Source organism: Salmo salar, chromosome ssa10, assembly GCF_905237065.1.
Source record: "Salmo salar chromosome ssa10, Ssal_v3.1, whole genome shotgun sequence".
Classification (NCBI taxonomy): domain Eukaryota; kingdom Metazoa; phylum Chordata; class Actinopteri; order Salmoniformes; family Salmonidae; genus Salmo; species Salmo salar.
Genome location: NC_059451.1, coordinates 120,496,817 through 120,522,301, shown reverse-complemented (window position 1 = coordinate 120,522,301; position 25,485 = coordinate 120,496,817). Strand labels below are relative to the sequence as shown.

At 41.8% G+C, this 25,485-nt stretch overlaps 1 protein-coding gene across 2 annotated transcripts in view; it reads left to right on the top strand.

Annotated features, from left to right (window-relative positions):
* Positions 1-151: 151 nt before the first annotated feature.
* The window catches only part of LOC106561714 (caprin-1), a 34,200-nt gene continuing 8,866 nt past the window's right edge, over positions 152-25,485 (top strand). Inside the window, exons 1-10 of one of the 2 annotated variants that reach the window (XM_014125928.2) lie at positions 152-294; positions 5,112-5,285; positions 10,251-10,313; positions 10,812-10,898; positions 11,650-11,897; positions 12,219-12,301; positions 15,053-15,166; positions 15,587-15,639; positions 15,910-15,987; positions 19,864-20,040. In XM_014125928.2, the coding sequence (XP_013981403.2) occupies positions 262-294; positions 5,112-5,285; positions 10,251-10,313; positions 10,812-10,898; positions 11,650-11,897; positions 12,219-12,301; positions 15,053-15,166; positions 15,587-15,639; positions 15,910-15,987; positions 19,864-20,040 (1,110 nt within the window). In that variant the 5' untranslated portion in view covers positions 152-261. Of the gene's footprint in view, positions 295-3,926; positions 4,264-5,111; positions 5,286-10,250; positions 10,314-10,811; positions 10,899-11,649; positions 11,898-12,218; positions 12,302-15,052; positions 15,167-15,586; positions 15,640-15,909; positions 15,988-19,863; positions 20,041-25,485 lie in introns of those variants that run through there. The other variant, XM_014125929.2, reaches the window with a different exon arrangement.

The window sequence follows — 25,485 nt, the reverse complement described above, 5'->3', positions numbered from 1 at the left end:
CGGTATATTATACTGTAACTACATGGTAACGCAGAAACAGATCTGGCTACCAAGCTATCTGAACTTTGGACAGTCAAACCATTTGAATGGATATGATCTAGTATACAGGACTGTTCTTCACCGGCTGAGGCTTTTGGTGTCTAACAGCAGAAAATGGGAAACAAACAGTTAAGTATCTATGCTAGATGACCTTATGGGAAGTGGTGTCGCTCATATCTGGCTTCCTGTTTTGTGCTGTTTGGCGTTGAGAGAGAGAGCATAATGGAGTTGAAGGCTGTTGGGTGGAATTTGAAGGCAAGTGGAAAATATAATGTGTCGGGGCTATTAAGAGAACAGTAAAACTATTTGTCGTAGATACCAATTGTACCTCTCTGTAATCATATAGTGAACTATCGAGATTAGGTCAAGCTCATTGATCAGCATGAAAGTTGGGGATTTTAGTCGGTCACAACTAGCCTGGCGCCAGATCTGTTTGTGTTCTCTTCCCAACTTCTATGGTCACTGTGTTATAGGAGTTGGCAAAGACAGCACAAACAGATCTGGGGCCTGGCTAGGTCACCACATGGACTACATCCCATACAGAACCTTTTTATTTATTTAACCTTTATTTAACTAGGCAAGTCAGTTAGGAACACATTCTTATTTACAATGACGGTCTACCAAAAGGGTTTTAGAGGGTTTTATAAATAAGCATCAACCAGTGGGTCTTGCGACGGGTATACAGAGATGACCAGTTTACAGAGGAGTATAGAGTGCAGTGATGTGTCCTGTAAGGAACATTGGTGGCAAATCTGATGGCTGAATGGTAAAGAACATCTAGACGCTCGAGAGCACCCTTACCTGCCGATCTATAAATTATGTCTCCGTAATGTAGCATGGATAGGATGGTCATCTGAATCAGGGTTAGTTTGGCAGCTGTGGTGAAAGAGGAGCGATTACGAGAGAGGAAACCAAGTCTAGATTTAACTTTAGCCTGCAGCTTTGATATGCGCTGAGAGAAGGTACCGTCAGTGTACCGTCTAGCTATACTCCCAAGTACTTGTATGAGGTGACTACCTCAAGCTCTAAACCCTCAGAGGTAGTAATTACACCTGTGGGGAGAGGGGCATTCTTCTTACCAAACCACATGGCCTTTGTTTTGGAGGTGTTCAGAACAAGGTTAAGGGTAGAGAAAGCTTGTTGGACACATGTAGACTCCTTGTTTTCTTCTAATTAAAGCATCCATTTACTGGCAAGACACCGTGGTCATCCATCACAGACTGTCCACACACACACACACACACACACACACACACACACACACACACACACACACACACACACACAGGCCTATTTCCTGTAACTAGAGAGAGAGTGCTCTGGACACTGTGTTGAAACTGCAAACTCTGGAGCAGCAATAGCCAGGCTACTGCTTCCTGTCTATAATCTGAAGCAAATCCATTATTGGCTAATTTTTGTTAAGTTTAGTTCACTTCTCTTCAATGAAAATCCATCTGATTCATTCTGCCTTATTAGACCATTACCGTGGTGAACTTTGAGAAAATACACTGGAGAGAGGAGAATCGAGTTGATGGTTTGTCAAGCTCCTGCTGATAAGTGCAGATGTCAGAGCTTTAGCCGGGGTTGTGTTCATTATGCATAAAATGGAAAAAAGCATCCTGAAACAGGAGGGGACTACCTGGACTTGTCCAATAAGACATTGTATTTTTTTTCTTTATTGCTTATTGAACATTACCCTGGCCTCTTTACAATAGTTTAGAAAATGGAGGACAAACAGGACAGCCCTGCTGTCTAACTGGAACACAGCAGGTTGCCATGGAGAGGAAATGAGTCACTCGTTGAAAGGGAGCTTCGCTTCCCTTAGGGATCCTCCCATAATCAGTAGTATCCCTAAAAAAACAGCCTTTCAATGAGCCAGTGCAATCAAAGAGCAGCGCGACCATGTTAACTGCTTCCTGAATAAGCCAAACAAAACCTCATGAAGGCCGATTCCACATTCTTAAGGACTCTGGTTAGTTTGCCCTGTTGGAGAGTTTGACGTTAAATACATGCTCTAACTTGAAGAAACAACATCCGAATGTATTTCAGAGGGACGTTAATTTTCATGGGAATAGAGAACACCCCATAGACAGTGAGAGAGTTTTATTTCCATGTATTTCTAAATGGAGGGGAATTGTTTGAGTAGCTAAACTGTCATGTTTCCAAATTGTGGAAATGCCAATAATTATGTCTGTTACGATTGGGTTCTGCTGCCAATGACTGGAACGAATTGCAAAAATCGCTGAAGCTGGAGACTTATATTTCCCTCACTAACTTTAAACATCAGCTATCTGAGCAGCTAACCGATTGCTGCAGCTGTAAATAGCCCATTTGTAAATAGCCCACCTAATCTACCTACCTCATCTCCATATTGTTTTTATTTACTTTTCTGCTCTTTTGCACACCAGTATTTCTACTTGCACATCACCATCTGCTCATCTATCACCCCAGTGTTCATTTGCTAAATTGTAATTACTTTGCTACTATGGCCTATTTATTGCCTTACCTCCTCACGCCATTTGCACACACTGTATATAGACTTTCTTTTTTTTCTCAATTGTGTTATTGACCGTACACTTGTTTTATTCCATGTGTAACTCTGTGTTGTTGTTTTTTGTCGCACTGCTTTGCTATATCTTGGCCAGGTAGCAGTTGTAAATGAGAACTTGTTCTCAACTAGCCTACCTGGTTAAATAAAGGAGAAATAAACAATACAAATAAAATGTAAACGCTGAGGCATAATGTTCAATTCATCCACCCCATTGAATCAACAAACCAATAGAAGAAAAGCCAGATAATCCAAATAGGACTTGTGACCAAATAAGCTTGATATCACATTTAGTACCTGGTGTATGACCATTATATTTTATTTGTATTTTATTTAACTAGGCAGTAGTAATAGCTGTAGTAGTATACATAAGGTTCAGGAACTCCACAATACTTTTGAGCTAATATTCTATAATAGGTGCAGGAACTCAAAGAGAAGAACATTTCAGGTGCCGGTCCTCAGTTCCGGTGAGCCATGGTGCAGAATTTAAAAGCAAAAATAGGTCAGGAATCTTGGTCACCAATCCGACAGTCATAGACCTACGGTATACAGCTACTCTGAAAATATAGTTTACCAAGCTACCAATTACTTCACATTGGAATAATTTAAGCTACACTAATAAAAATATAGTTTACTTTGAAAAAGTAGTTTACTAAATCCAAGGTACTTTGTGAAAAAGTATCATATCTAAATCTGAAACGTCATAGAATACAAATTGCAAGAACAGATCTGTAGTCAGATGTTAACAGAATGTGTCATTTAGCCTATTAAACACAAAAACTAAGTTCCAAGTGAGAATTAGGTGAGTCTAATGCTGAAAAAGAAAGGAAATTCTTGCCTACTTTTCCCATATTTTGTCTTCTTTTTTACAATAAAAGTAGTGTGTAGTTCCAGTAGTTAGCCACTGCATGGCAACAAAAAAAGAAGTAATTAACTACTGAAACACTACCAACATTTTTATTTAGTTTTGTTCAACTACCACCAAGCTACTGCAAAAAGTCAATTAAAAGACTAGTTGAACTATATGTTGTTCAGGAGGACACAACACTGTCACATTACTGCCCCCTGCTGATGTACAGTAAATACATCGATATCATCACCAAACATCTTAACATATAAAAACTGTCGACTCAACAATGTCACAATGTCATGTAGTTAGCAATAGGCTATATTAATCTGGAAAAACTTGAACCTAAAACCACTGCATTGATTACAGACACTGTAACAGCATTGTACAGTACAAGAGCGCTGAGCGTGAACAAATCAATACAAAGTTATTTAGCAAATTTGGGTCGATTTCTTTGGGTCGAAGATTGGCAATGCACATTTTTTGGCCGTATTAGAAACTTACAATCTGTTATGTACATTTTAATATTTAATCAACATCGCAATTCAGTTTTTCACAAGCTGTCTGTATATAGTGTTTTATCCCCAGTTGGTTTGTTTAGATCAGTCTGGCATGTTTTGGACAGCCGAAATGGGACCTTCTTCTTTATAAAGACTTCCTTCACGGATCAAACCGTCTCAACTCGGTGAGGCCGGCTGGGCGCATCCTCACTATTGAAAAGAGAAAAAGAAAGCAACACAATATAAACAAAAGAAAGAAAACCTTGCGCTGTTGTATTTCTCTCGTGAATAAGCTCCCCCCCCTCTCAGTGGATACATAGTGCATAAAGGTAAGTAAATATAAAATATAAAGCTAGCCAAATGAACCTGTGAGACACCGCTATTCTCGCTAATGATATGCTAACTTTAGCTAGCTGAGCTATCGCGTTGGCTGCATCACAGATAAAGTTGGCTAATGTTACGCGATGATTTATAGCTAGCTAATGAGCCACAATTGCTAAATCGTTTAGTTAACTAACTAACGTTACATCTACATTGGATAATCGAATACGTTTTCTCCTTTGATCATAAGTGTAGCTAATGTGCATCCCAGCGTTGCTCCATGCTAGCTACTAGCAGGTAGCTAACGGTACGGGCCAGATAGACGATAAGGCTCTTGGTACGGGCTTTATGCGATGCTAAGCTATTTTAAAGTTAGCTAGCTAGCTTATCATCTCGCTGACGTTGAGTTGGACGTGTTAGTGAGCTAGGTCAACTAATATTCTTGAAACTGGTTAACAAGTTCATGAGTTATTTTGAGCTGTTCAATCAAGTGGACCGTGGACGTAAACTAACTAGTTGTCGGCCTTAGATGTATATTCCACCATGACGCCCATTGTGCACCAATCCAAGGCTATATTAAAACTGTCTTACTTATTCCTCCCTCCTGGGCAAGTGAAATGATGTGAACATAGATGGGCTTTCTTATGCTCAACCACAATTTGAAAGTTGTCTACATCGGCAGTTATTTTTGTTAGATGTGTTGGGTGGTTTCCTGGACACAGATTTAAGTCTAGACCTACACTAAAAAGCAAACTTGAGTGTCTGGGGAAACTTTTTTTTAAAATCCATCCATTGTTACTCGTCTCCACCTCCCATAGTTAACTTATTGATGTACCTCTCGCGTTTGTCTATTCAGATGCCCTCAGCAATGAATGGTAACAGGACAGTGCAGTCGGCCAGCCCAGATGGGGGATCTGCTCCTGGACAGATCACCCTGGGCGGAGGGCAGTCCTCTGGGGCCCAGACCGAGGCAATGAAGCAAGTCCTGGGCGTCGTCGACAAGAAAGTCCGCAACATGGAGAAGAAAAAGGCAAGTCTCCTTTTATTTTTGGGGAATGAAACTTCCACAATTGTGATGAGGGTGAAAAGTGCCTCTGCCTTTTGATACCTCCATTTAAAACATTGTTTATTTAACTAGGCAAGTCAGTTATGAACAAATTCCTATTTACAATGACAACCTACCGGGGAACAGTGGGTTAACTGCCTTGTTCAGGGGGCAGAAAGACAGATTTTCACCTTGTCAGCTCGGGGGATTCGATCTAGCAACCTTTCGGTTACTGACCCAACGCTCTAACCACAAGGCTACCTCCTGCCAATATAATAATTAGTATTCCCTTCTCCCGGCTGACAATCGTAGTGCTCTGAAGCACCTCACTCGCATGGCTTTCTCAGATATCTCAATTCTTATTAGCTAATGCCATCATATGATTGGATTCTTTTCACACCCATTGCAGACTTGGGCAACAAGCGAAGGCACGTGTCATTATCGAATTCCAAGGTGCATATTGAAGATGTATGAACTGTCTACATTTACTGTTTGTCAGCCAACAAGATGAGTGACACAGGCTAATGCTTTTGCTGTTCGTTAATCTACTATTTCCCCCGTAGTAGAAAAGTTGACCTATTCTGTTGGTCAACTTGTCGTTCTGTACGAGAAATAAATATTCCAAACAAACACTGGGACAGTTATGGGACGATAGATCCCTAATTAATTCAACCCCTATTAACAAAAAAAATAACACTTTTTAAAGCAATGAGGCTGATGCAACAGATCAGAACGTTTAGCTTAAAATGTTGATAAACTATTAGTCTATTTCTTCACATTAGAAAAGCAGCAAATGCCACATGGCAGTAAGCTATAAGCACAAATGTTCCAAAATGCAGCTGGCTCAAAAGCGCTCTGCAGATGCGAGCGGTTTCATATGGCCGATGAAAATGTCCTTTTAAGAAAGGAAGATTTTAAAGATGCAACAACTAGCATGGGTTGTTAATGACTAGGATTGTGTCTTTGGTTGCTGGACAACTAAAGAAAGTTGAGAACATGACATACTGGTTTCAATGGCATATGAGGAAGTGTTTAAAAAATATATATATATAATTTATCCACTTAACATTCCTATGGTCAGAACACAGTAAGACATGCCTCAAAATGAAGAAATGTCCAGGTTTTAAACAATTACGTTTATAGTTAAATCATTTTCAAAACGTTGCTCAGATTGCAAGGTGAGTGAGTTTGCAGTGTGCAACACACCTTTCTCTCCTATATGAACGATTTAGTGCCTTCAGTATGTCCACAGGATCAAGTCTTTAGACATAAATATTAGTAATGATCCTACATTCTATTTATCAAACATGACAGGCATTTAGTTGTTTGTGTTAAGTCACTTTTTTAAAAGTTTGGATCCATTTTCAGGCGCCTCCATGACAGGCTGTACCCAGCAGGCTATGAGCTACACATTGAATAAAAAACAAAAAACTAGGCAAGTCAGTTAAGAACTAAATTCTTATTTACACCAGCCAAACCCGGATGACGCTGGGCCAATTGTGCACCGACCTATGGGACTCCCAAAACCGGCCGGTTGTGATACAGCCCGGATTCAAACCAGGGTGTCTGTAGTGACGCCTCAGGCACTGAGCTACAGTGCCTTAGACTGGGGGGGCCTTGTAGGTTAGGTACATTTACAAAAACGTACATTCACAGAATAGTGAAGTGTTTTTATTGGGGGGGGGGGTTCATTGGATATTTTGGTTGGTGCCCTGGCAGAGATGATGGCTTTGGTGCCCTGGCAGAGATGATGGCTTTGGTGCCCTGGCAGACTGGGCACCTCTTGAAGGCCAAATGGTCTTGTCCCTAAAACCACAAAATTCCAGGCCTGCGAGAGTATCAATTGGACAAATTCAGCTAGGTCCCTTCTCGTTTGGTTCGTAGTGATACACCCCAGCTCTTCGGCATTGCTTCCAGCGTCTTGTGTGTAGTGTCTGGGGACTTGTTGAATTAAAAAATAAAAAGACTGCAAACAGACATTTCTGTTTTGATGGACAACAGTTACTTCTTGCATGGTTTTTCTATTGACCCATATGCTACTGCACAGGTTCAGTGCCAACATCATTGTGCTGATCATGACAGCAGTTTCCTCTCCAACAAAATCAATCAATGCAAATTGCATTGCATTATCCAATTCCTTCCAAATGTGTTTTGGAGGGGAGGAGGGGGTGCTCTACAATAGACACAGCCGTCCTAGTAAGTCATCATTGCTGCAGACACAGCGTCTGGCTTTCTGGGTCTCACTGCTTAGTTTGCAACATTACGTTGTCTTCTCCGACATTTTACAGTTGCATGATGAAAGTGCAGTCCCTCTCTGCAGACTGGCAAGCTAGCTCAGGGGTTTTCAAACCTTTCTTGCCCAAGGGACCCCCGCCCAGGCAAACCGACGACCCAGGGACCCCCATCATATGTTAAAGTAATCAACTTTTTATTTTATTTTTATGAATTCATACGGTAGGCAGTTTTATTTTGACCTCACCACAGATCAGTGGAAGTGTAAACTCTAACAGTCTATTAGCTAGAAGGATATCTTGGCGGCGAAGAACATTTTTGCAGTTTTAAAGCTAATTTCATGCATTTTGGCCAATGCTGTGTTTCTCTGCTCAAACATAACAAAATCAATGGGCATGTGCACTGAGTAACACTACTTTTTATTGATTGTCCCTTGTTGTCTAGCTTTTATTTGATTGTTAGTTTTCAGACGGTATCATTTAAGTTGAGACAAACTGTTTTTCCAAATTACTTTTTATATTAAACAAATTAGCTCCAATTACTGTAATTTCCTCTATTTGAAGGAGGATATTTTGCCAATGAAGCCACTTATGTACTTCCCCCCCAGAGGCAGATGAACAGGAACAGCTACCATGCAAACTGTTCCTGTGGACTTCCAGTCATTGTGCTAAAAACAATGAAACTACCTCTAACTTCCTTTGTTATATTGGACACAGAGGCACATATTTTTTATCCACAATAGTATTCTGTTGCAGCTAGCAATATTCAAATAATTTCACAAAACTATCCCAAAATATATCCCCCCCAGAAAATAATTACAGAGCCCCTGCAGTACCCGTCGAGGGCTGTGGATCCTAGTCAGTACCCGTCGAGGGCTGTGGATCCTAGTTTGAGAATCCCTACGCTAGCTAGCTACTGTAGCTAGCTATGTGTTCCCATGTGTAGCAAGCTAGTTAGCAAGCACATTAGGCAGATACAATTAATTATGACACATTATTTATATGTGTAGAATCATACAAACGTTTAGCGTCGTATTTAATTTGGCAGATTTTTCAAGCGCGTGGTAAACGGCTACAGCCTAATAACATGGAGACTGTCTGCAGTCAAAATTGTTGGTTGGCATTGATGTCTTGAAATGGCAATGTTACATGATAATGATCATTCTCCGAAATTGCATGAATAACCGGTCTAGTTGAAATCAACTTCTCACTTTTAGTTAGGCTTTGTGTTATCACAAAGTAGCTCGCTAGGCAAGCTCAAACATGGCTAGATGAGTGTTTCTAGAAATGTTTTTGGCCACAGCATTAGTTCAAAATACACTTTTGCAAGATGAAAGTCCATTATTTTTAAGCTAGCAAGTGTTCACCATATAAGTGTTTTTATTTTGTATTTATTTTTATTCGTGTTTCCTAACTCCAGTCCTGCAGTACCCTCAACAACACACAACACCTGATTCAACTTGTCAAGGGCCTGATGATTAGTTGAGTCAGGTGTGCTGGTCCAGGGAGGCCACAACAACAATATGAACTGTTGGGGGGTACTGGAGTATCACAGCTGGGGAAAACACTGGACTAGAGTTTAAACACGTGGTGTTTGCTGTTCTGGAGAAGCTGTCCATCTCATTTAACTTACTAGCTGTGAAGACACACTTGTATTGTGTTGCTCAGAGGTGTCCAACAAACCTCTCATTTTTGTTACCGTTACCATGGCATTAGCAATTGAACCTGGGGGTGAGGTTACCATTGGATATCTGTTGCAGGTTTTAATGTTTTGTTGTTGGCCCTAATCATACACTTTAAACAACAATAAATGAATAAAAATCACACTAATCCAGGAATGAAGATCGGGGCATCTGCTTCCCACTTCAACCAACAACTGAGACATTTCAGCTCTGTTTTTTTATTTATTTAACCTTTATTTAACTGGGCAAGTCAGTTAAGAACAAATTCTTATTTACAATGATGGCCTACTGGGGAACAGTGGGTTAACTGCCTTGTTCAGGGGCAGAACGACAGATTTGTACTTTTTCAGCTCGGGGATTCGATATGGCAACCTTTCAGTTACTAGTCCAACGCTCTAACCACTAGGCTACCTGCCGACCCTCCGCTCTAACCACTAGGCTACCTGCCGACCCTCCGCTCTAACCGCTAGGCTACCTGCCGACCCTCCGCTCTAACCGCTAGGCTACCTGCCGACCCTCCGCTCTAACCGCTAGGCTACCTGCCGACCCTCCGCTCTAACCGCTAGGCTACCTGCCGACCCTCCGCTCTAACCGCTAGGCTACCTGCCGACCCTCCGCTCTAACCGCTAGGCTACCTGCCGACCCTCCGCTCTAACCGCTAGGCTACCTGCCGACCCTCCGCTCTAACCGCTAGGCTACCTGCCGACCCTCCGCTCTAACCGCTAGGCTACCTGCCGACCCTCCGCTCTAACCGCTAGGCTACCTGCCGACCCTCCGCTCTAACCGCTAGGCTACCTGCCGACCCTCCGCTCTAACCGCTAGGCTACCTGCCGACCCTCCGCTCTAACCGCTAGGCTACCTGCCGACCCTCCGCTCTAACCGCTAGGCTACCTGCCGACCCTCCGCTCTAACCGCTAGGCTACCTGCCGTCCTACTATGTAGATATATTTTTAGGTTTGTATTATACCATCAGATCAAGCCCCTGTTTGGTTCAATTGCAACATACTGTAATGGTTCTAATCCTTTCTGTTTTACAGGGCAAGCTGGACGATTATCAATCTAAGAAGAATAAAGGGGAACGTCTCAACCGGGACCAACTGGTGGGTCAATTAACCAATAAGGCTCGAGGGGGGTGTGGCGTATATGGCTTAATATACCACGGCTAAGGGCTGTTCTTGGGCACGACGCAACGCAGCCCTTAGCCGTGGTATATTAATATATTGCTATTATAAACTGGTTACCAATGTAACTACAGCATGGAATGAAATGTTTTGTCATACACGTGATATGTGGTCTGATATACCACGGCTGTCAGCCAATCAGCATTCAGGGCTGGAACCACCCAGTTTTATAACGTTCAACAACATACTGTGTGAGTCATATGTAGTCACTCAACTAACATTACTGGATTGGTGTTTGGAAGTGTTCCACTGGATTGCTTTCACCAATTAGCCTATGTCTTCAGTTCAGTACTTGCTTCAAGGAAGCAGGAAGAAAGGATGCAATGCATTTTAAGACTTTGAACAGTATATGTTAGGCTTTCTGTGTTAACCAGTTTCCTCTCTCTCTCGTTCTCTCTCTTTCTCTCGTCTCTGAAGGATGCCCTGACCAAGTATCAGGAAGTGACTAATAACCTGGAGTTTGCCAGGGAGTTACAGAAGAGCTTTCTTTCACTGGGACAAGATGTAAGCAAGATGTTTGACCACTAAACTGCTCCAGGGTGCACTGCTCTGGCCCTAGATTCCAGCCGTGTGTGTGTGTGTGTGTGTGTGTGTGTGTGTGTCTGTGTGTCTGTGTGTGTATTTCTTTGGAGGTTGAAATAGAAAATGGCAATGGATGATAAAGTATTCTTCTAACACTGGGAGCCTCTGGTGCTGGGAGCCTCTGGTGCTGGGAGCCTCTGGTGCTGGGAGCCTCTGGTGTTATCCCCATGTCTGTTTGCATTGATATGGCTAACACCACAGCTCCTGTATGCTAGAGGTACCAAGAGACTGATTTTAAAAAAATAATAAAAAAACATTGTGGTCTGACTCCTTATCTGTCTGGCAAACGGTACTGGAGAATTTGCTCTTGGACCAACAGGCTCCCCAAGCCATAAGACTGCTGAATAGCCATAAGACTGCTGAATAGCCATAAGACTGCTGAAGAGCCATAAGACTGCTGAATAGCCATAAGACTGCTGAATAGCCATAAGACTGCTGAATAGCCATAAGACTGATACCCAAACTATCTGCACTGACTCTCTTCCATGAACCATGTGCATACTCACTAGACTATACAGTGTATTCAGAAAGTATTCAGACCCCTTGACTTATTAACTTTGCGTTGTTTGGAAGGGCTCGTAAGCAAGAATTTCACGGTAAAGTCTGTACCAGTCGTATTCGACCCATGTGACCAATGAATTGTGATTATTTTTTATTTTTTTTCTCTCTCCAGATCCAGAAGGCGGTGAAGAAGGCAGCGCGACGGGAACAGCTCCAGAGAGAAGAGTCTGAGCAGAAGAGGCTGAAGACTATCCTGGAGCTCCAGTTCCTCCTGGACAGGCTGGGAGAGGACAGTGTGAGGCAGGAGCTGAGACAAGGGGCTGCCAGTGTAGACACACCTTCACTCCTCACCGACACGGAGCTCACTGCCCTGGACGAGCTCTATAAACTAGTGGGACCAGAACCAGACCAAAACACCAGGTTAGACAGTGGGAGAAAAGATATGTTATAGAAAATCTAAAAAACGTCCACATGTCTTGGGTTTCAGGTTCTCAGCTATCTGTCAAATGAACATGATGAACATGATGGTCAACTTGAATGTTTAGAAGCTGGGGTTTCACTTTATTATCATTTTGGAAAACCCAGATTTGAGAGGGAGTTGCAACTCAAGCCTGACTAAGACATTTGTGTCAATGTTGCACTCAATAAAACTGCAGGAGCATTGAACTGTGTGTGTGTGTGTGTGGGGGGGGAGAAATTATCTTACTTTCCCAAGTTCCAACTTTACCACTCCCATTGCAGGTTTACTGACCAGTACGAGGAGGCTTCTCAACACCTCATGGATCTGTTGGAGGGAAAGGACAAAGCTGTGGCAGGAACTACGTGTAAGTCTAACCAACAACTGCCTGGGTCTGTTCAGTGACGTGAAACCGTCTGAATGTTGCTGAGAGGATTCTGTATTCTAGCTGACAAGCATTTCTGTTCTACAGCATACTTCTTTTTAATGTTTAATTTTAGTTACATCATTAACAGGCCCCTCTGCAGTTGTCTCTGTATTGATGGAAGCTAGTGAAAAGCATTTTATTTTCATTTATAAAAAAAAATACAAATCTAAATGCCAGTGACTCTAAAGTAGCATTGCAAGGAGGGGGGGGGTTGGTCTTCCAGTTTGGCCATAGCTTGTTCCCCCAGATCTAATATATCTGGGACCAGGCTAGTTTGGCCAATGACTTTGTCTAATATTTGTTCTCTAGACAGGAAACACATAAATTATTCAGGAAGACTCTTTGTCTTCTTTTAGTTACACAGTAGGTGGCAGGATATTGTGGCAAATGGATTTATAACTCGGAAAAGACTGAAACGATTCTGTGAGTGTGTCTGGACTTACTGCCAGCTCTCAACAGCCAGTGGTAACTATCCGCTGTCTGTCACATAACTATTCGCTGACAAGATTTCTCCTTCATATCCTGAGGTGTCTTGTCTTCAGGGAGATCTCTTGGAGACCCTAAAAGGCAACCCAGTTCCTGTCTGTTCTGTGATTTCCGTGGCCTTGTACAGTAGTTTATGAGGGTGCATTCTATATGAGTGATCATGGCATAGGCGATATGAGTGGTGGTTTGGGATTGCTGAGGCCTTGGTGGGGGGGCAGTTATTGCTGAGGCCTTGGGGGGGGCAGTTATTGCTGAGGCCTTGGGGGGGGTACACACAATGATTTTGGAACTAGCATATCCTGATTTAGATAAGTATTCAACCCCCCTGAGTCAATACATGTTAAAATCAGCTTTGGAAGTGATTACAGCTGTGAGTCTTTCTGGATAAGTCTCTAAGAGCTTTTGCTCACCTGTAGAGGTCGACCAATTAATTGGAATGGCCAATTTTTAAATAGGGCCAATTTCAAGTTTTCATAACAATCGGTAATCAGCATTTTTGGACGCTGACTAGATTTCACTCCGCGAGGAGACTGCGTGGCGAGTGCAGACAGCAAGGAGCCAAGGTAAGTTGCTAGCTAGCATTAAACGGATCTTCTAAAAAAAACAATCAATCTTAACATAATCACTAGTTAACTACACATGGTTGATGATATTACTAGTTTAACTAGCTTGTCCTGCGTTGCATATCATCAATGCTGTGCCTGAAATTGTCACTTCTCTTGCGTTCAGTGTAAGCAGAGTCAGGGTATATGCAACGAGCCAGGGGACCCAAACTGCTGCAAACTGTGTGAAGGCCATTTCTTACTAACAAAGACCGTAATTAATTTGCCAGAATTGTACATAATTATGACATAACATTGAAGGTTGTGCAATGTAACAGGAATATTTAGACTTAAGGATGCCACCTGTTCGATAAAATACGGAACGGTTCCGTATTTCACTGAAAGAATAAAAGTTTTGTTTTCGAAATGATAGTTTCCAGATTTGACCATATTAACGACCAAAGGCTCGTATTTCTGTGTGTTTATTATATTATAATTAAGCCTATGATTTGATAGAGCAGTCTGACTGAGCGATGGTAGACAGCAGCAGGCTGGTAAGCATTCATTCAAACAGCACTTTATTGTGTTTGCCAGCAGCTCTTAGCAATGCTTGATACAGAGCGGTATTTATGACTTCAAGCCTATCAACTCCCGAGATTAGACTGGCAATACTAAAGTGCCTATAAAAAACATCCAATAGTCAAAGGTCTATGAAATACAAATGGTATAGAGAGAAATAGTCCTATAATAACTACAACCTAAAACTTCTTACCTGGGAATATTGAAGACTCATGTTAAAAGGAACCACCAGCTTTCATATGTTCTCATGTTCTGAGCAAGGAACTTAAACGTTAGCTTTTTTTACATGGCACATATTGCACTTTTACTTTCTTCTCCAATGCTGTTTTTGCATTATTTATTTGAGAGTAAATGGATTTTATTTATGTATTAAGTTAAAATAAGTGTTCATTGTTCATTCAGTATTGTTGTAATTGTCATTTATTTTTATATATATATATATATAACAAAATCGGCCGATTAATCGGTATCAGCTTTTTTTTGGGGTCCTCCAATAATCAGTATCGGCGTTGAAAAATCCTAATCGGTCGACCTGTACTGTACAATATTTGCTCATTTATTATTTGAGATTATTCAATCTCTCAAGTTGGTTGTTGATCATTGCTAGACAGCCGTTTTTCATGTCTTGACACAGATTTTCAAGTCAACTATAATTAGGCCACTTGGAAACATTCAATGTCGTCTTGGTAAGCAACTCGAGTGTAGATTTGGCCTTGTGTTTTAGGTTATTGTCCTGATGAAAGGTGATTTGTCTGTTTGGAAAACAGATTGGACTTATGATTAGCTCGATTCCGTTTCTTGTTAGCTTCACTGGTTAGATTGGTCCACCATCATATTGCATATATCAACAGTGTAGTGTGTTTTTTTTTTTAAATGGAGTTTCTATAGTTACTGATGGCTCCATCACAGTTTGGGTTGGCGTGATGGTTTGAAAAGGGTATCAGATGGTCCCTTTTGGCAGCAGCAGTCACTGCCTAGTTGAAAACATTCTTCTCAAATGTAGACGTCCACCATATTGTTTTGTACATTGACATGTTTGTTAATGGTGTTTCTGATGGTATTCTCAATTCCTCTCCCTACCCAGACAAAGCTCTGAAGGACAGCCTGGACCGAGTGCTGCTAAGCGGGTACTTTGACCAAGCCCAGTCTCACCAGAATGGAGTGTGTGAGGAGGCCGAGGAGCAGGCCGTCGACCCAGGTCAAAATCTTTGACGTTGGCGTTTAGAAATGTGCACTGAGTTATAAATTGACCAAAGTTATACATTATGTTAGCTAAACGAGGTCTCTTTCCTTGGCCATCCTTACAAATGTGCACTTATTCCCCCATTTTTATTTTTAAATGACGAAGCAATACCAATGTTAGCGAAAGTACACTTTAGTTGGGTTAATTTGTAATCAAGTTGTAAGCAATACAAATGTAGTTAGCTTAAGTACACTTTTTAAAGTTAATTTGTAAGCAAGTTGTAAGCAATACAGAATGTAGCTGTTAGCTTCATTTTAAGTTTGTTGTATTGTTGATTTTTATTTTACCACCACTACAAATTTCCCAATTGGGACAATAAAGATGTTGATTGAACGTCTTTCGTCCTGCGTTCTGAAAGTTATTTTCTCTTTCCAGAGGGCGAAATAGTTGAAGAGTACATAGAGCCCATTGAGGTGGAAGCTACAGAGGTGAGAGAGGCTTTCATACCCTGGGTCGTGCTGATTAGAGCTTAATTTTGGCCAAACTTAAAACAAGTAAATAATGGCCAAGCATTTTGTGACGGAAAACTAAAATGAGTGCTTCTTATTGGACAAATTTAATTCACATAGTACTTCTCAAATTCACTGATTTCGGGACGTTTTTTTTCCGTTTTAGTGCCTACTGAACACGACCCTTCTATTTCAGTTCTTATGACTCGGCTGGTTTGTGACGGCGGCCATCTTGTTTCTGTCTTTCAGTTCGTTAACAGACAATTCATTCTAGACACCACATACAACGACAAGGAGCAAGGAGATGAGTGGACCACTGAAACAGAGGTATTTATGCTGCTCGCCTGTTCCTGGCTACTACATCCTTCGTCCTCCATTTTGTGTTGACTCTAATGTCCTCTTCACTGACAGTCCACTGGTTCTCTCCCCTACCATCACACAACACTCACTGAAAGCTGATGGGTATCTTTTTGTTGTTGTTGATTTAGAAACATTCATATTTAATAAAAATGTTTTATGTTCAGTTTATTAACAGACAGTATCTGTTAAAGATCCATTGCACATGCCCCACACAAACCTGTGTGTGTGTAAAATAATGATTTAAACATTGTATTTGGGAAAGTAGTCAGGTAGGTTGTAGACAGGGTCAGGGAGTAAGGGGTTACATGTATCTGATTACAAAAAAAAAGCAACATCCGTTTTTATTTTATTTAACCAGGAAGGGCTCATTGAGATTTAAAATCTCTTTTTCAAGAGCGTCCTGGCCAAGATAGGCAGCACCAAGTCATTACAAAAATTACAGACAAATAACATGAAACTACAAGTAATCTAATAAAAACCATAGAATTCACAAGAGTAAAACAAAATCATAAAACAGCAAATTAAAAACATTGACAGGTCAGGGAATCAGACTCAAGATCATTCATCAGTGATTTTTAAAAAACCAATCGGGACAAGTTCTTCCAGTTTAACAGTATTTTGTAAGGCTTTCCAAGACGACGGCGCAGAGTACATAAAAGCCCTTTTACCAAATTCAGTTCGGACATTTGGAACAGTTAGCAGGATAAAGTCCAGCGAACATTACATTACCAGCTAACATAATGTAATTAAATTATATACTTAAAAAAAAAAAAAAAAAAAAACTAGATTACGTCTAGGGTTACATTTTCATAAAGGACGTTTGCGAAAGTTAACAGAAAGGTGTAATCTCAATGACATTCAAATCCGCATTGGAGGGAAAAAAAGGTGCAAGTTTAAGTTTGTTCCACCTGAGCGATTCTGACAAGCAAGCGGAAACTGACACCAAATACATTTAGTATGGATCGCGGAAATATGGCAGGAAAGGGCTTTTTGTAAACTACACTCCAAGATAAGTCTTCCAATGGTGAGACTGCTGGCGGCATCCGAAGATGATCCAACTTCAATAAACGCTTGGATGTTAGGATGACCGCAGCAGGGATGCAAATTAGTCCCGTTTCGGCGAAATTCGCTGTTTTGAATCCAAAATAGGTGACCAACGTGATTCGTGTAGATCCGATGAGAAGAGGTTTTATTTGGGGGGGGGGGTAGATCACTACTGGCTGTAAGCGAACGAGTGACGCGCGTTTGGCGCAATCCTGGCTGCTGTATCCAAGGCTCAGGCAGTCGTTTACATAACGGAATGCAGCGCAGGACTCGACTGAAGAGACGACCAATTTACCAGTTACAGCAGCGCGTCCCCTGAACGGTAACGTTAGGTGAGGAGCCTGACCACGGAGACCGGGGTGATGAAGGTGATGGAGGTGATGAAGCGTACTTCATGAGCTGTGACTGGGAAAAACAACTGGCACTTGGAAAGTTTGAGATGAGGGAGAAAGTGTGGTGGAAGAACAAATTTACATTTTTTAACACGCAAATAGCACTTTTCGGTATTGCACAAAGTATGCCATTCCATGAGAGCAGCATTTATTTTTCAACTGGAAGCAGTGAACCAAATCAGTCCTCCATGACAACCAAATCATAATCGACAGATTATGATAATGATTTCTTAGTTTGTGGGTTATGCTCCGGTCAAACAATGTTTTCCCTAATCTATTTCCAAGTCCAATTTTTGAAGACCGGAGCAGTATTAAATTAAATGACTGAATCTGACAGACTTATAGCCTAATGGTATTACATGTAGGAGAAAGCAATGAGTTAGAAGAAGCCTACATGACCAACACAAAGTAAAATGCAACATTGATTTATGGCCAGCTATGTAAACATTAATTTATCCAGCAAAAAATTGGTAATATTGTTTGTCTTCTAATGCCTTTTTATTTGTTTTAAAGGGGAAAGTAATCTAAAAGTAACAAACCATTCAGATTACTTTAGAGTTTGGGTAATCCAAACGTTTTTGTAACTGATTACAACTAATGGATTATACACTGCTCAAAAAAATAAAGGGAACACTTAAACAACACAATGTAACTCCAAGTCAATCACACTTCTGTGAAATCAAACTGTCCACTTAGGAAGCAACACTGATTGACAATAAATTTCACATGCTGTTGTGCAAATTGAATAGGCAACAGGTGGAAATTATAGGCAATAAGCAAGACACCCCCAATAAAGGAGTGGTTCAGCAGGTGGTGACCACAGACCACTTCTCAGTTCCTATGCTTCCTGGCTGATGTTTTGGTCACTTTTGAATGCTGGCGGTGCTTTCACTCTAGTGGTAGCATGAGACGGAGTCTACAACCCACACAAGTGGCTCAGGTAGTGCAGCTCATCCAGGATGGCACATCAATGCGAGCTGTGGCAAGAAGGTTTGCTGTGTCTGTCAGCGTAGTGTCCAGAGCATGGAGGCGATACCAGGAGACAGGCCAGTACATCAGGAGACGTGGAGGAGGCCGTAGGATGGCAACAACCCAGCAGCAGGACCGCTACCTCCGCCTTTGTGCAAGGAGGAGCAGGAGAAGCACTGCCAGAGCCCTGCAAAATGACCTCCAGCAGGCCACAAATGTGCATGTGTCTGCTCAAACGGTCAGAAACAGACTCCATGAGGGTGGTATGAGGGCCCGATGTCCACAGGTGGGGGTTGTGCTTACAGCCCAACACCGTGCAGGATGTTTGGCATTTGCCAGAGAACACCAAGATTGGCAAATTCGCCACAGATCATCACAGATGAAAGCAGGTTCACACTGAGCACGTGACAGACGTGACATAGTCTGGAGACGCCGTGGAGAACGTTCTGCTGCCTGCAACATCCTCCAGCATGACCGGTTTGGCGGTGGGTCAGTCATGGTGTGGGGTGGCATTTCTTTGGGGGGCCGCACAACCCTCCATGTGCTCACCAGAGGTAGCCTGACTGCCATTAGGAACCGAGATGAGATCCTCAGACCCCTTGTGAGACCATATGCTGGTGAGGTTGGCCATGGGTTCCTCCTAATGCAAGACAATGCTAGACCTCATGTGGCTGGAGTGTGTCAGCAGTTCCTGCAAGAGGAAGGCATTGATGCTATGGACTGGCCCGCCCGTTCCCCAGACCTGAATCCAATTGAGCACATCTGGGACATCATGTCTCGCTCCATCCACCAACGCCACATTGCACCACAGACTGTCCAGGAGTTGGCGGATGCTTTAGTCCAGGTCTGGGAGGAGATCCCTCAGGAGACCATCCGCCACCTCATCAGGAGCATGCCCAGGTGTTGTAGGGAGGTCATACAGGCACGTGGAGGCCACACACACTACTGAGCCTTATTTTGACTTGTTTTAAGGACATTACATCAACGTTGGATCAGCCTGTAGTGTGGTTTTCCACTTTACTTTTGAGTGTGACTCCAAATCCAGACCTCCATGGGTTGATAAATTGGATTTCCATTGATTATTTTTGTGTGATTTTCTTGTCAGCACATTCAACTATGTAAAGAAAAAAGTATTTAATAAGATTATTTCTTTCATTCAGATCTAGGATGTGTTGTTTAAGTGTTCCCTTTTATTTTTTTGAGCAGTATATTTAGAAAGTAACCAACTCTGGTTGTAGAGCGCCAGTTTAGGGTTGCAACTTTCAACAAAAAAAAAACGTTCCCATAAAGGCCTTTTTTATTATTATTTTTTTTAAGAGATCTTGTTTATAGACCGGGAAAGTATCCGGAGATTTGCAACCCCAGGTCCTCCCGGGTTTCCATGACAACTACTGACCATACTTTCCCCCCCTTTTTCTTTTTTTTTTTTTCTCTCCAGGCGGTGAGTACCATCCTGCAACAGCCTGTACAGTCTGCCCCTCCCCCTATCACCACAGAGGCCCACCCCCTGAACGGGGCCACGCCCCCAGGCACACCCCCTGCAGACCCGGTGGTCAGGAAGCAGGAGGTCCAGAACCTGTTGTCACAGATGCAGGGGCCTTACAACTTCATGCAGGTGAGGATTTAAACAACACCTCTCTTTAAGACTGTTTTCCTACAGCGCTAAAGCCTAGGCATTATCTCTGACTGGTGACAGATGCAGGGGTCTTACAAGTCCGTAAAGAAGCTGAGCTGCCTTCAAGACTATTCAGATTGAGAACTTTCATGTCCTCGAGGCAATTTATTTTGCAGCAAAGGGCATACAGACAATCACATGTAAAACACAACAGAAAAACAGATGTTTACTAAAAGACTCCAGGATAGTGCAAAGATCTTTTTAAAATTAGGGCCATGACAATCACGATACTCGTTAGTGTCGTGGCAAGGAAACAAAACGTGAAGCAGATTTTTACTTCTTTTGTGAAAAACAGCCTTAATGTTTCAATCAAAAAGCATTGTTGTCGTCCAGAGTCACTTGTATTTTAGGGATGAACGATATATCGGTGAACATATCGGAATCGGACGTTATTAGCTAAAAATGCCAGCATCTGCATCGGCCCGATGTCTAGTTTTAACGCTGATGTGCAAAACCGATGTCAAAGCTGACGTACATACCTACAGTTGACGTCGGAAGTTTAAATACACCTTAGCCAAATACATTTAAACTCATTTTTTCACAATTCCTGACATTTAATCCTAGTAAAAATTCCCTGTCTAAGGTCAGTTAGGATCACCACTTTATTTTAAGAATGTGAAATGTCAGAATAATAGTAGAGTGATTTATTTCAGCTTTTATTTCTTTCATCACATTCCCAGTGGGTCAGAAGTTTACATTCACTCAATTAGTATTTGGTAGCATTGCCTTTAAATTGTTTAACTTGGGTCAAACGTTTAGGGTAGCCTGGGGTAACTGAGTCAGGTTTGTAGGCCTCCTTGCTCACACACGCTTTTTCAGTTCTGTCCACAAATGTTCTATAGGATTGAGGTCAGGGCTTTGTGATGGCCACTCCAATACCTTGACTTTGTCCTTAGCCTCTTAGTGCGGAAATCCCGTTAACCTCTCTAGGGTAGGTGGCACCAAATCGTCCCACCTACGTAACAGCCAGTGTAATCCCGTGGCGCGTTATTCAAAAACCTCAAAAATGCAAAAACTTCAATTTTTCAAACATATGACTATTTTACACCATTTTAAAGACAAGACTCTCGTTAATCTAACCACACTGTCCGATTTCAAAAAGGCTTTACAACGAAAGCAAAACATTAGATTATGTCAGCAGAGTACCCAGCCAGAAATAATCAGACACCCATTTTTCAAGCTAGCATATGTCACATAAACCCAAACCACAGCTAAATGCAGCACTAACCTTTGATGATCTTCATCAGATGACAACCCTAGGACATTGTTATACAATACATGCATGTTTTGTTCAATCAAGTTCATATTTATATCAAAAACCAGCTTTTTACATTAGCATGTGACTAGCATGTGACTAGCATTCCCACCGAACACTGCCGGTGAATTTACTAAATTACTCACGATAAACGTTCACAAAAAGCATAACAATTATTTTAAGAATTATAGATACAGAACTCCTCTATGCACTTGATATGTCCGATTTTAAAATGGCTTTTCGGTGAAAGCACATTTTGCAATATTCTCAGTAGATAGCCCGGCATCACAGGGCTAGCTATTTAGACACCCAGCAAGTTTAGCACTCACCAAAGTCAGATTTACTATAAGAAAAATTTTATTACCTTTGCTGTCTTCGTCAGAATGCACTCCCAGGACTTCTACTTCAATAACAAATGTTGGTTTGGTTCAAAATAATCCATAGTTATATCCAAACAGCGGCGTTTTGTTTGTGCGTTCAAGACACTATCCGAAAGGGTAAATAAGGGTGACGAGCATGGCGCAATTCGTGACAAAAAAATTCTAAATATTCCATTACTGTACTTCGAAGCATGTCAACCGCTGTTTAAAATCAATTTTAATGCCATTTTTCTCGTAAAAAAGCGATAATATTCCGACCGGGAATCTGCGTTTAGGTAAACAGACGAAAGAAAATAAAGCATTCGGTCGACTCGGGCACGCGCCTAGGCCCATAGTACTCTGATTAGCCACTTGCCAAAAGCGATAATGTGTTTCAGCCAGAGGCTGCCTCGATATCGTTCAGCTTTTTCCCGGGCTCTGAGAGCCTATGGGAGCCATAGGAAGTGTCACGTTAGAGCAAAGATCCTCAGTCTTCAATAAAAAGAGCCAAGATGAAACAACACTTGTCAGACAGGCCACTTCCTGCATGGAATCTTCTCAGGTTTTGGCCTGCCATTTGAGTTCTGTTATACTCACAGACACCATTCAAACAGTTTTAGAAACTTTAGGGTGTTTTCTATCCAAAGCCAATAATTATATGCATATTCTAGTTACTGGGCAGGAGTAGTAACCAGATTAAATCGGGTACGTTTTTTATCCGGCCGTGTCAATACTGCCCCCTAGCCCTAACAGGTTAACGGGATCAAATTCGACAACATCCGGTGAAATTGGAGCGCGCTAAATTCAAAATACAAAATCGTAATATTAAACATTTATGAAAATACAAGTGTCTTACGTCGTTTAAAAGCTTAACTTCTTGTTAATCCAGCTGCTTTATCAGATTTCAAAAAGGCTTTAAGGCGAAAGCATACCATGCGATTATCTGAGGACAGTGCCCCGCGTACAAAAGCATTACAAACATTTTCCAAACAAGCAGAGGCATCACGAAAGTCAGAAATAGCGATAAAATAAATCACTTACCTTTGAAGATCTTCCTCTGTTTCCCAAGGGTCCCAGCTACACATCAAATGGTCGTTTTGTTCGATAAAGTCCTTTTTTATATCCCAAAAAAGTCAGTTTAGTTGGCGCGCTTGATTCAGTAATCCACCTGTTTCCCTCGTTCAAAATGCATACAAATGAATCCCAAAAGTTACCAATAAACTTCATCCAAACAAGTCAAACAATGTTTCTAATCAATCCTCAGGTACCCTAATAGGTAAATAAACGAAAAAATTTAAGACGGAGAATAGTATGTTCATTACCGGAGATAAATAACAAAGTGCGCGCCCTCATGCAAGCGCGCCACAATACTACAGTCAAAATGGGAGCCACCTAGAAAAACTGCAAATTCTAGCTCATTTATCAAAAAACAAGCCTGAAATTCTTTCTAAAGACTGACATCTAGTGGAAGCCCTAGGAACTGCAATCTGGGAGGTATTCCTTTGATTTTCCCAATAACAAGGATTTGAATGGGCAGACACCTCAAAAAATAAAAGAATCCGGATGGATTCTCCTCGGGTTTTCGCCTGCCATATCAGTTCTGTTTTACTCACAGACATGATTTTAACAATTTTAGAAACTTCAGTGTTTTCTATCCAATACTACCAATATATATGCATATCCTAGCTTCTGGGCCTGAGTAACAGGCAGTTTACTTTGGGCACGTCAGTCATCAGTATTTCCGAATACTGCCCTCAAGAAGTTAAGCTATTTTGCCACAACTTTGGAAGTATGCTTGGGGTCATTGTCCATTTGGAAGACCCATTTGCGACCAAGCTTTAACGTCCTGACTGATGTCTTGAGATGTTGCTCCAATATATCCACATAATTTTCCATCCTCATGATGCCATCTATTTTGTGAAGTGCACCAGTCCCTCCTGCAGCAAAGCACCCCCACAACATGATGCTGCCACCCCCGTGCTTCACGGTTGGTAGGGTGTTCTTCGGCTTGCAAGCCTCCCCCTTTTTCCTTCACATAACGATGGTCATTATGGCCAAACAGTTCTATTTATGTTTCATCAGACCAGAGGACATTTCTCCAAAAAGTACAATCTTTGTCCCCATGTGCAGTTGTAAACTGTAGTCTGGCTTTTTTTATTGCGGTTTTGGAGCAGTGGCTTCTTCCTTGCTCAGCGGCCTTTCAGGCTATGTCGATATAGGACTCATTTTACTGTCGATATAGATACTTTTGTTCCTGTTTCCTCCAGCATCTTTACAAGGTCCTTTGCTGTTGTTCTGGGATTGATTTGCACTTTTTGCACAAAAGTACATTAATCTCTAGGAGACAAAGTGCATCTCCTTCCTAAGCGGTAGGACGGCTGCGTGGTCCCATGGTGTCTATACCTGCGTACTATTGTTTGTACAGATGAACGTAGTACCTTCAAGCGTTTGGAAATTGCTCCCAAGGATGAACCAGACTTGTGAAGGTCTACCATTTTTTTTCTGAGGTCTTGGCTGATTTCTTTTGATTTTCCCATGATGTCAAGCAAAGAGGCACTGAGTTTGAAGGTAGGCCTTGAAATGCATCCACAGGTACACCTCCAATTGACCCAAATGATGTCAATTAGCTTATCAGAAGCTTCTAAAGCCACAATATCCACCCGGCACAGCCAGAAGAGGACTGGCCACCCCTCATAGCCTGGTTCCTCTCTAGGTTTCTTCCTAGGTTTTTGTCCTTTCTAGGAAGTTTTTCCTAGGGAGTTTTTCCTAGCCACCGTGCTTCTTTCACATGCATTGCTTGCTGTTTGGGGTTTTAGGCTGGGTTTCTGTACAGCACTTTGAGATTTCAGCTGATGTACGAAGGGCTATATAAATAAATTTGATTTGATGACATCATTTTCTGGAATGTTCCAAGCTGTTTAAAGGCAGTCAACTTAGTGTATGTAAACTTCTGACCCACTGGAATTGTGATACAGTGAATTCTAAGTGAAATAATCTGTCTGTAAACAATTGTTGGAAAAATTACGTGTCCCGCACAAAGTAGATGTCCTAACCGACTTGCCAAAACTATAGTTTGTTAACAAGAAATTTGTGGAGTGGTTGAAAAACGAGTTTTAATGACTCTAACCTAAGTGTATGTAAACTTCCGACTTCAACTTTAGGTATGTCATCTACCTACGTTATATACCGTTGAAGTCGGATGTAAACTTCCGACTTCAACGGTATATAACGTAGGTAGATGACATACCTAAAGTTGAAGTCGGAAGTTTACATACACTTAGGTTGGAGTCATTAAAACTAATTTTCAGCATTTCAGCATGGTAGAGTTGCGTCAAGTCGATCAACGTCCCCTTTATTTGTTTTTGATACGTTAGATGGGACAATGTTAGCCTTCGACAATGTTAGTCTGCTGAGCTAAAGCCTAGGCGTTCTCTCCGTTAAGTGCTCAGCTGCTCTCTAGCAGGTCAACTGTGGTATAGATTAGGGACGGACACTTCTTTTCAGATATCCGGATAGTCAACATTTTTCTATTGACTCTTGACTCATTTAGAATGACTCAAATGCACATGGCAGAAGTAAACATCGGTTTGGCTAACCGCACCAGCGAAAGATGTGGTTTTCGCCACGATACAACTGATTCTATTTTGCATTGAGCTGTCGGTTATTGTGGAAATTCTGTTCGGTGAGCGCCTGTAATTGGTATTTGTAGTGGGGGGGGGGGGGGGATAACACCCGACGTCAGCGCAGTCTGGTGGGCTAAATGTCCTGCAG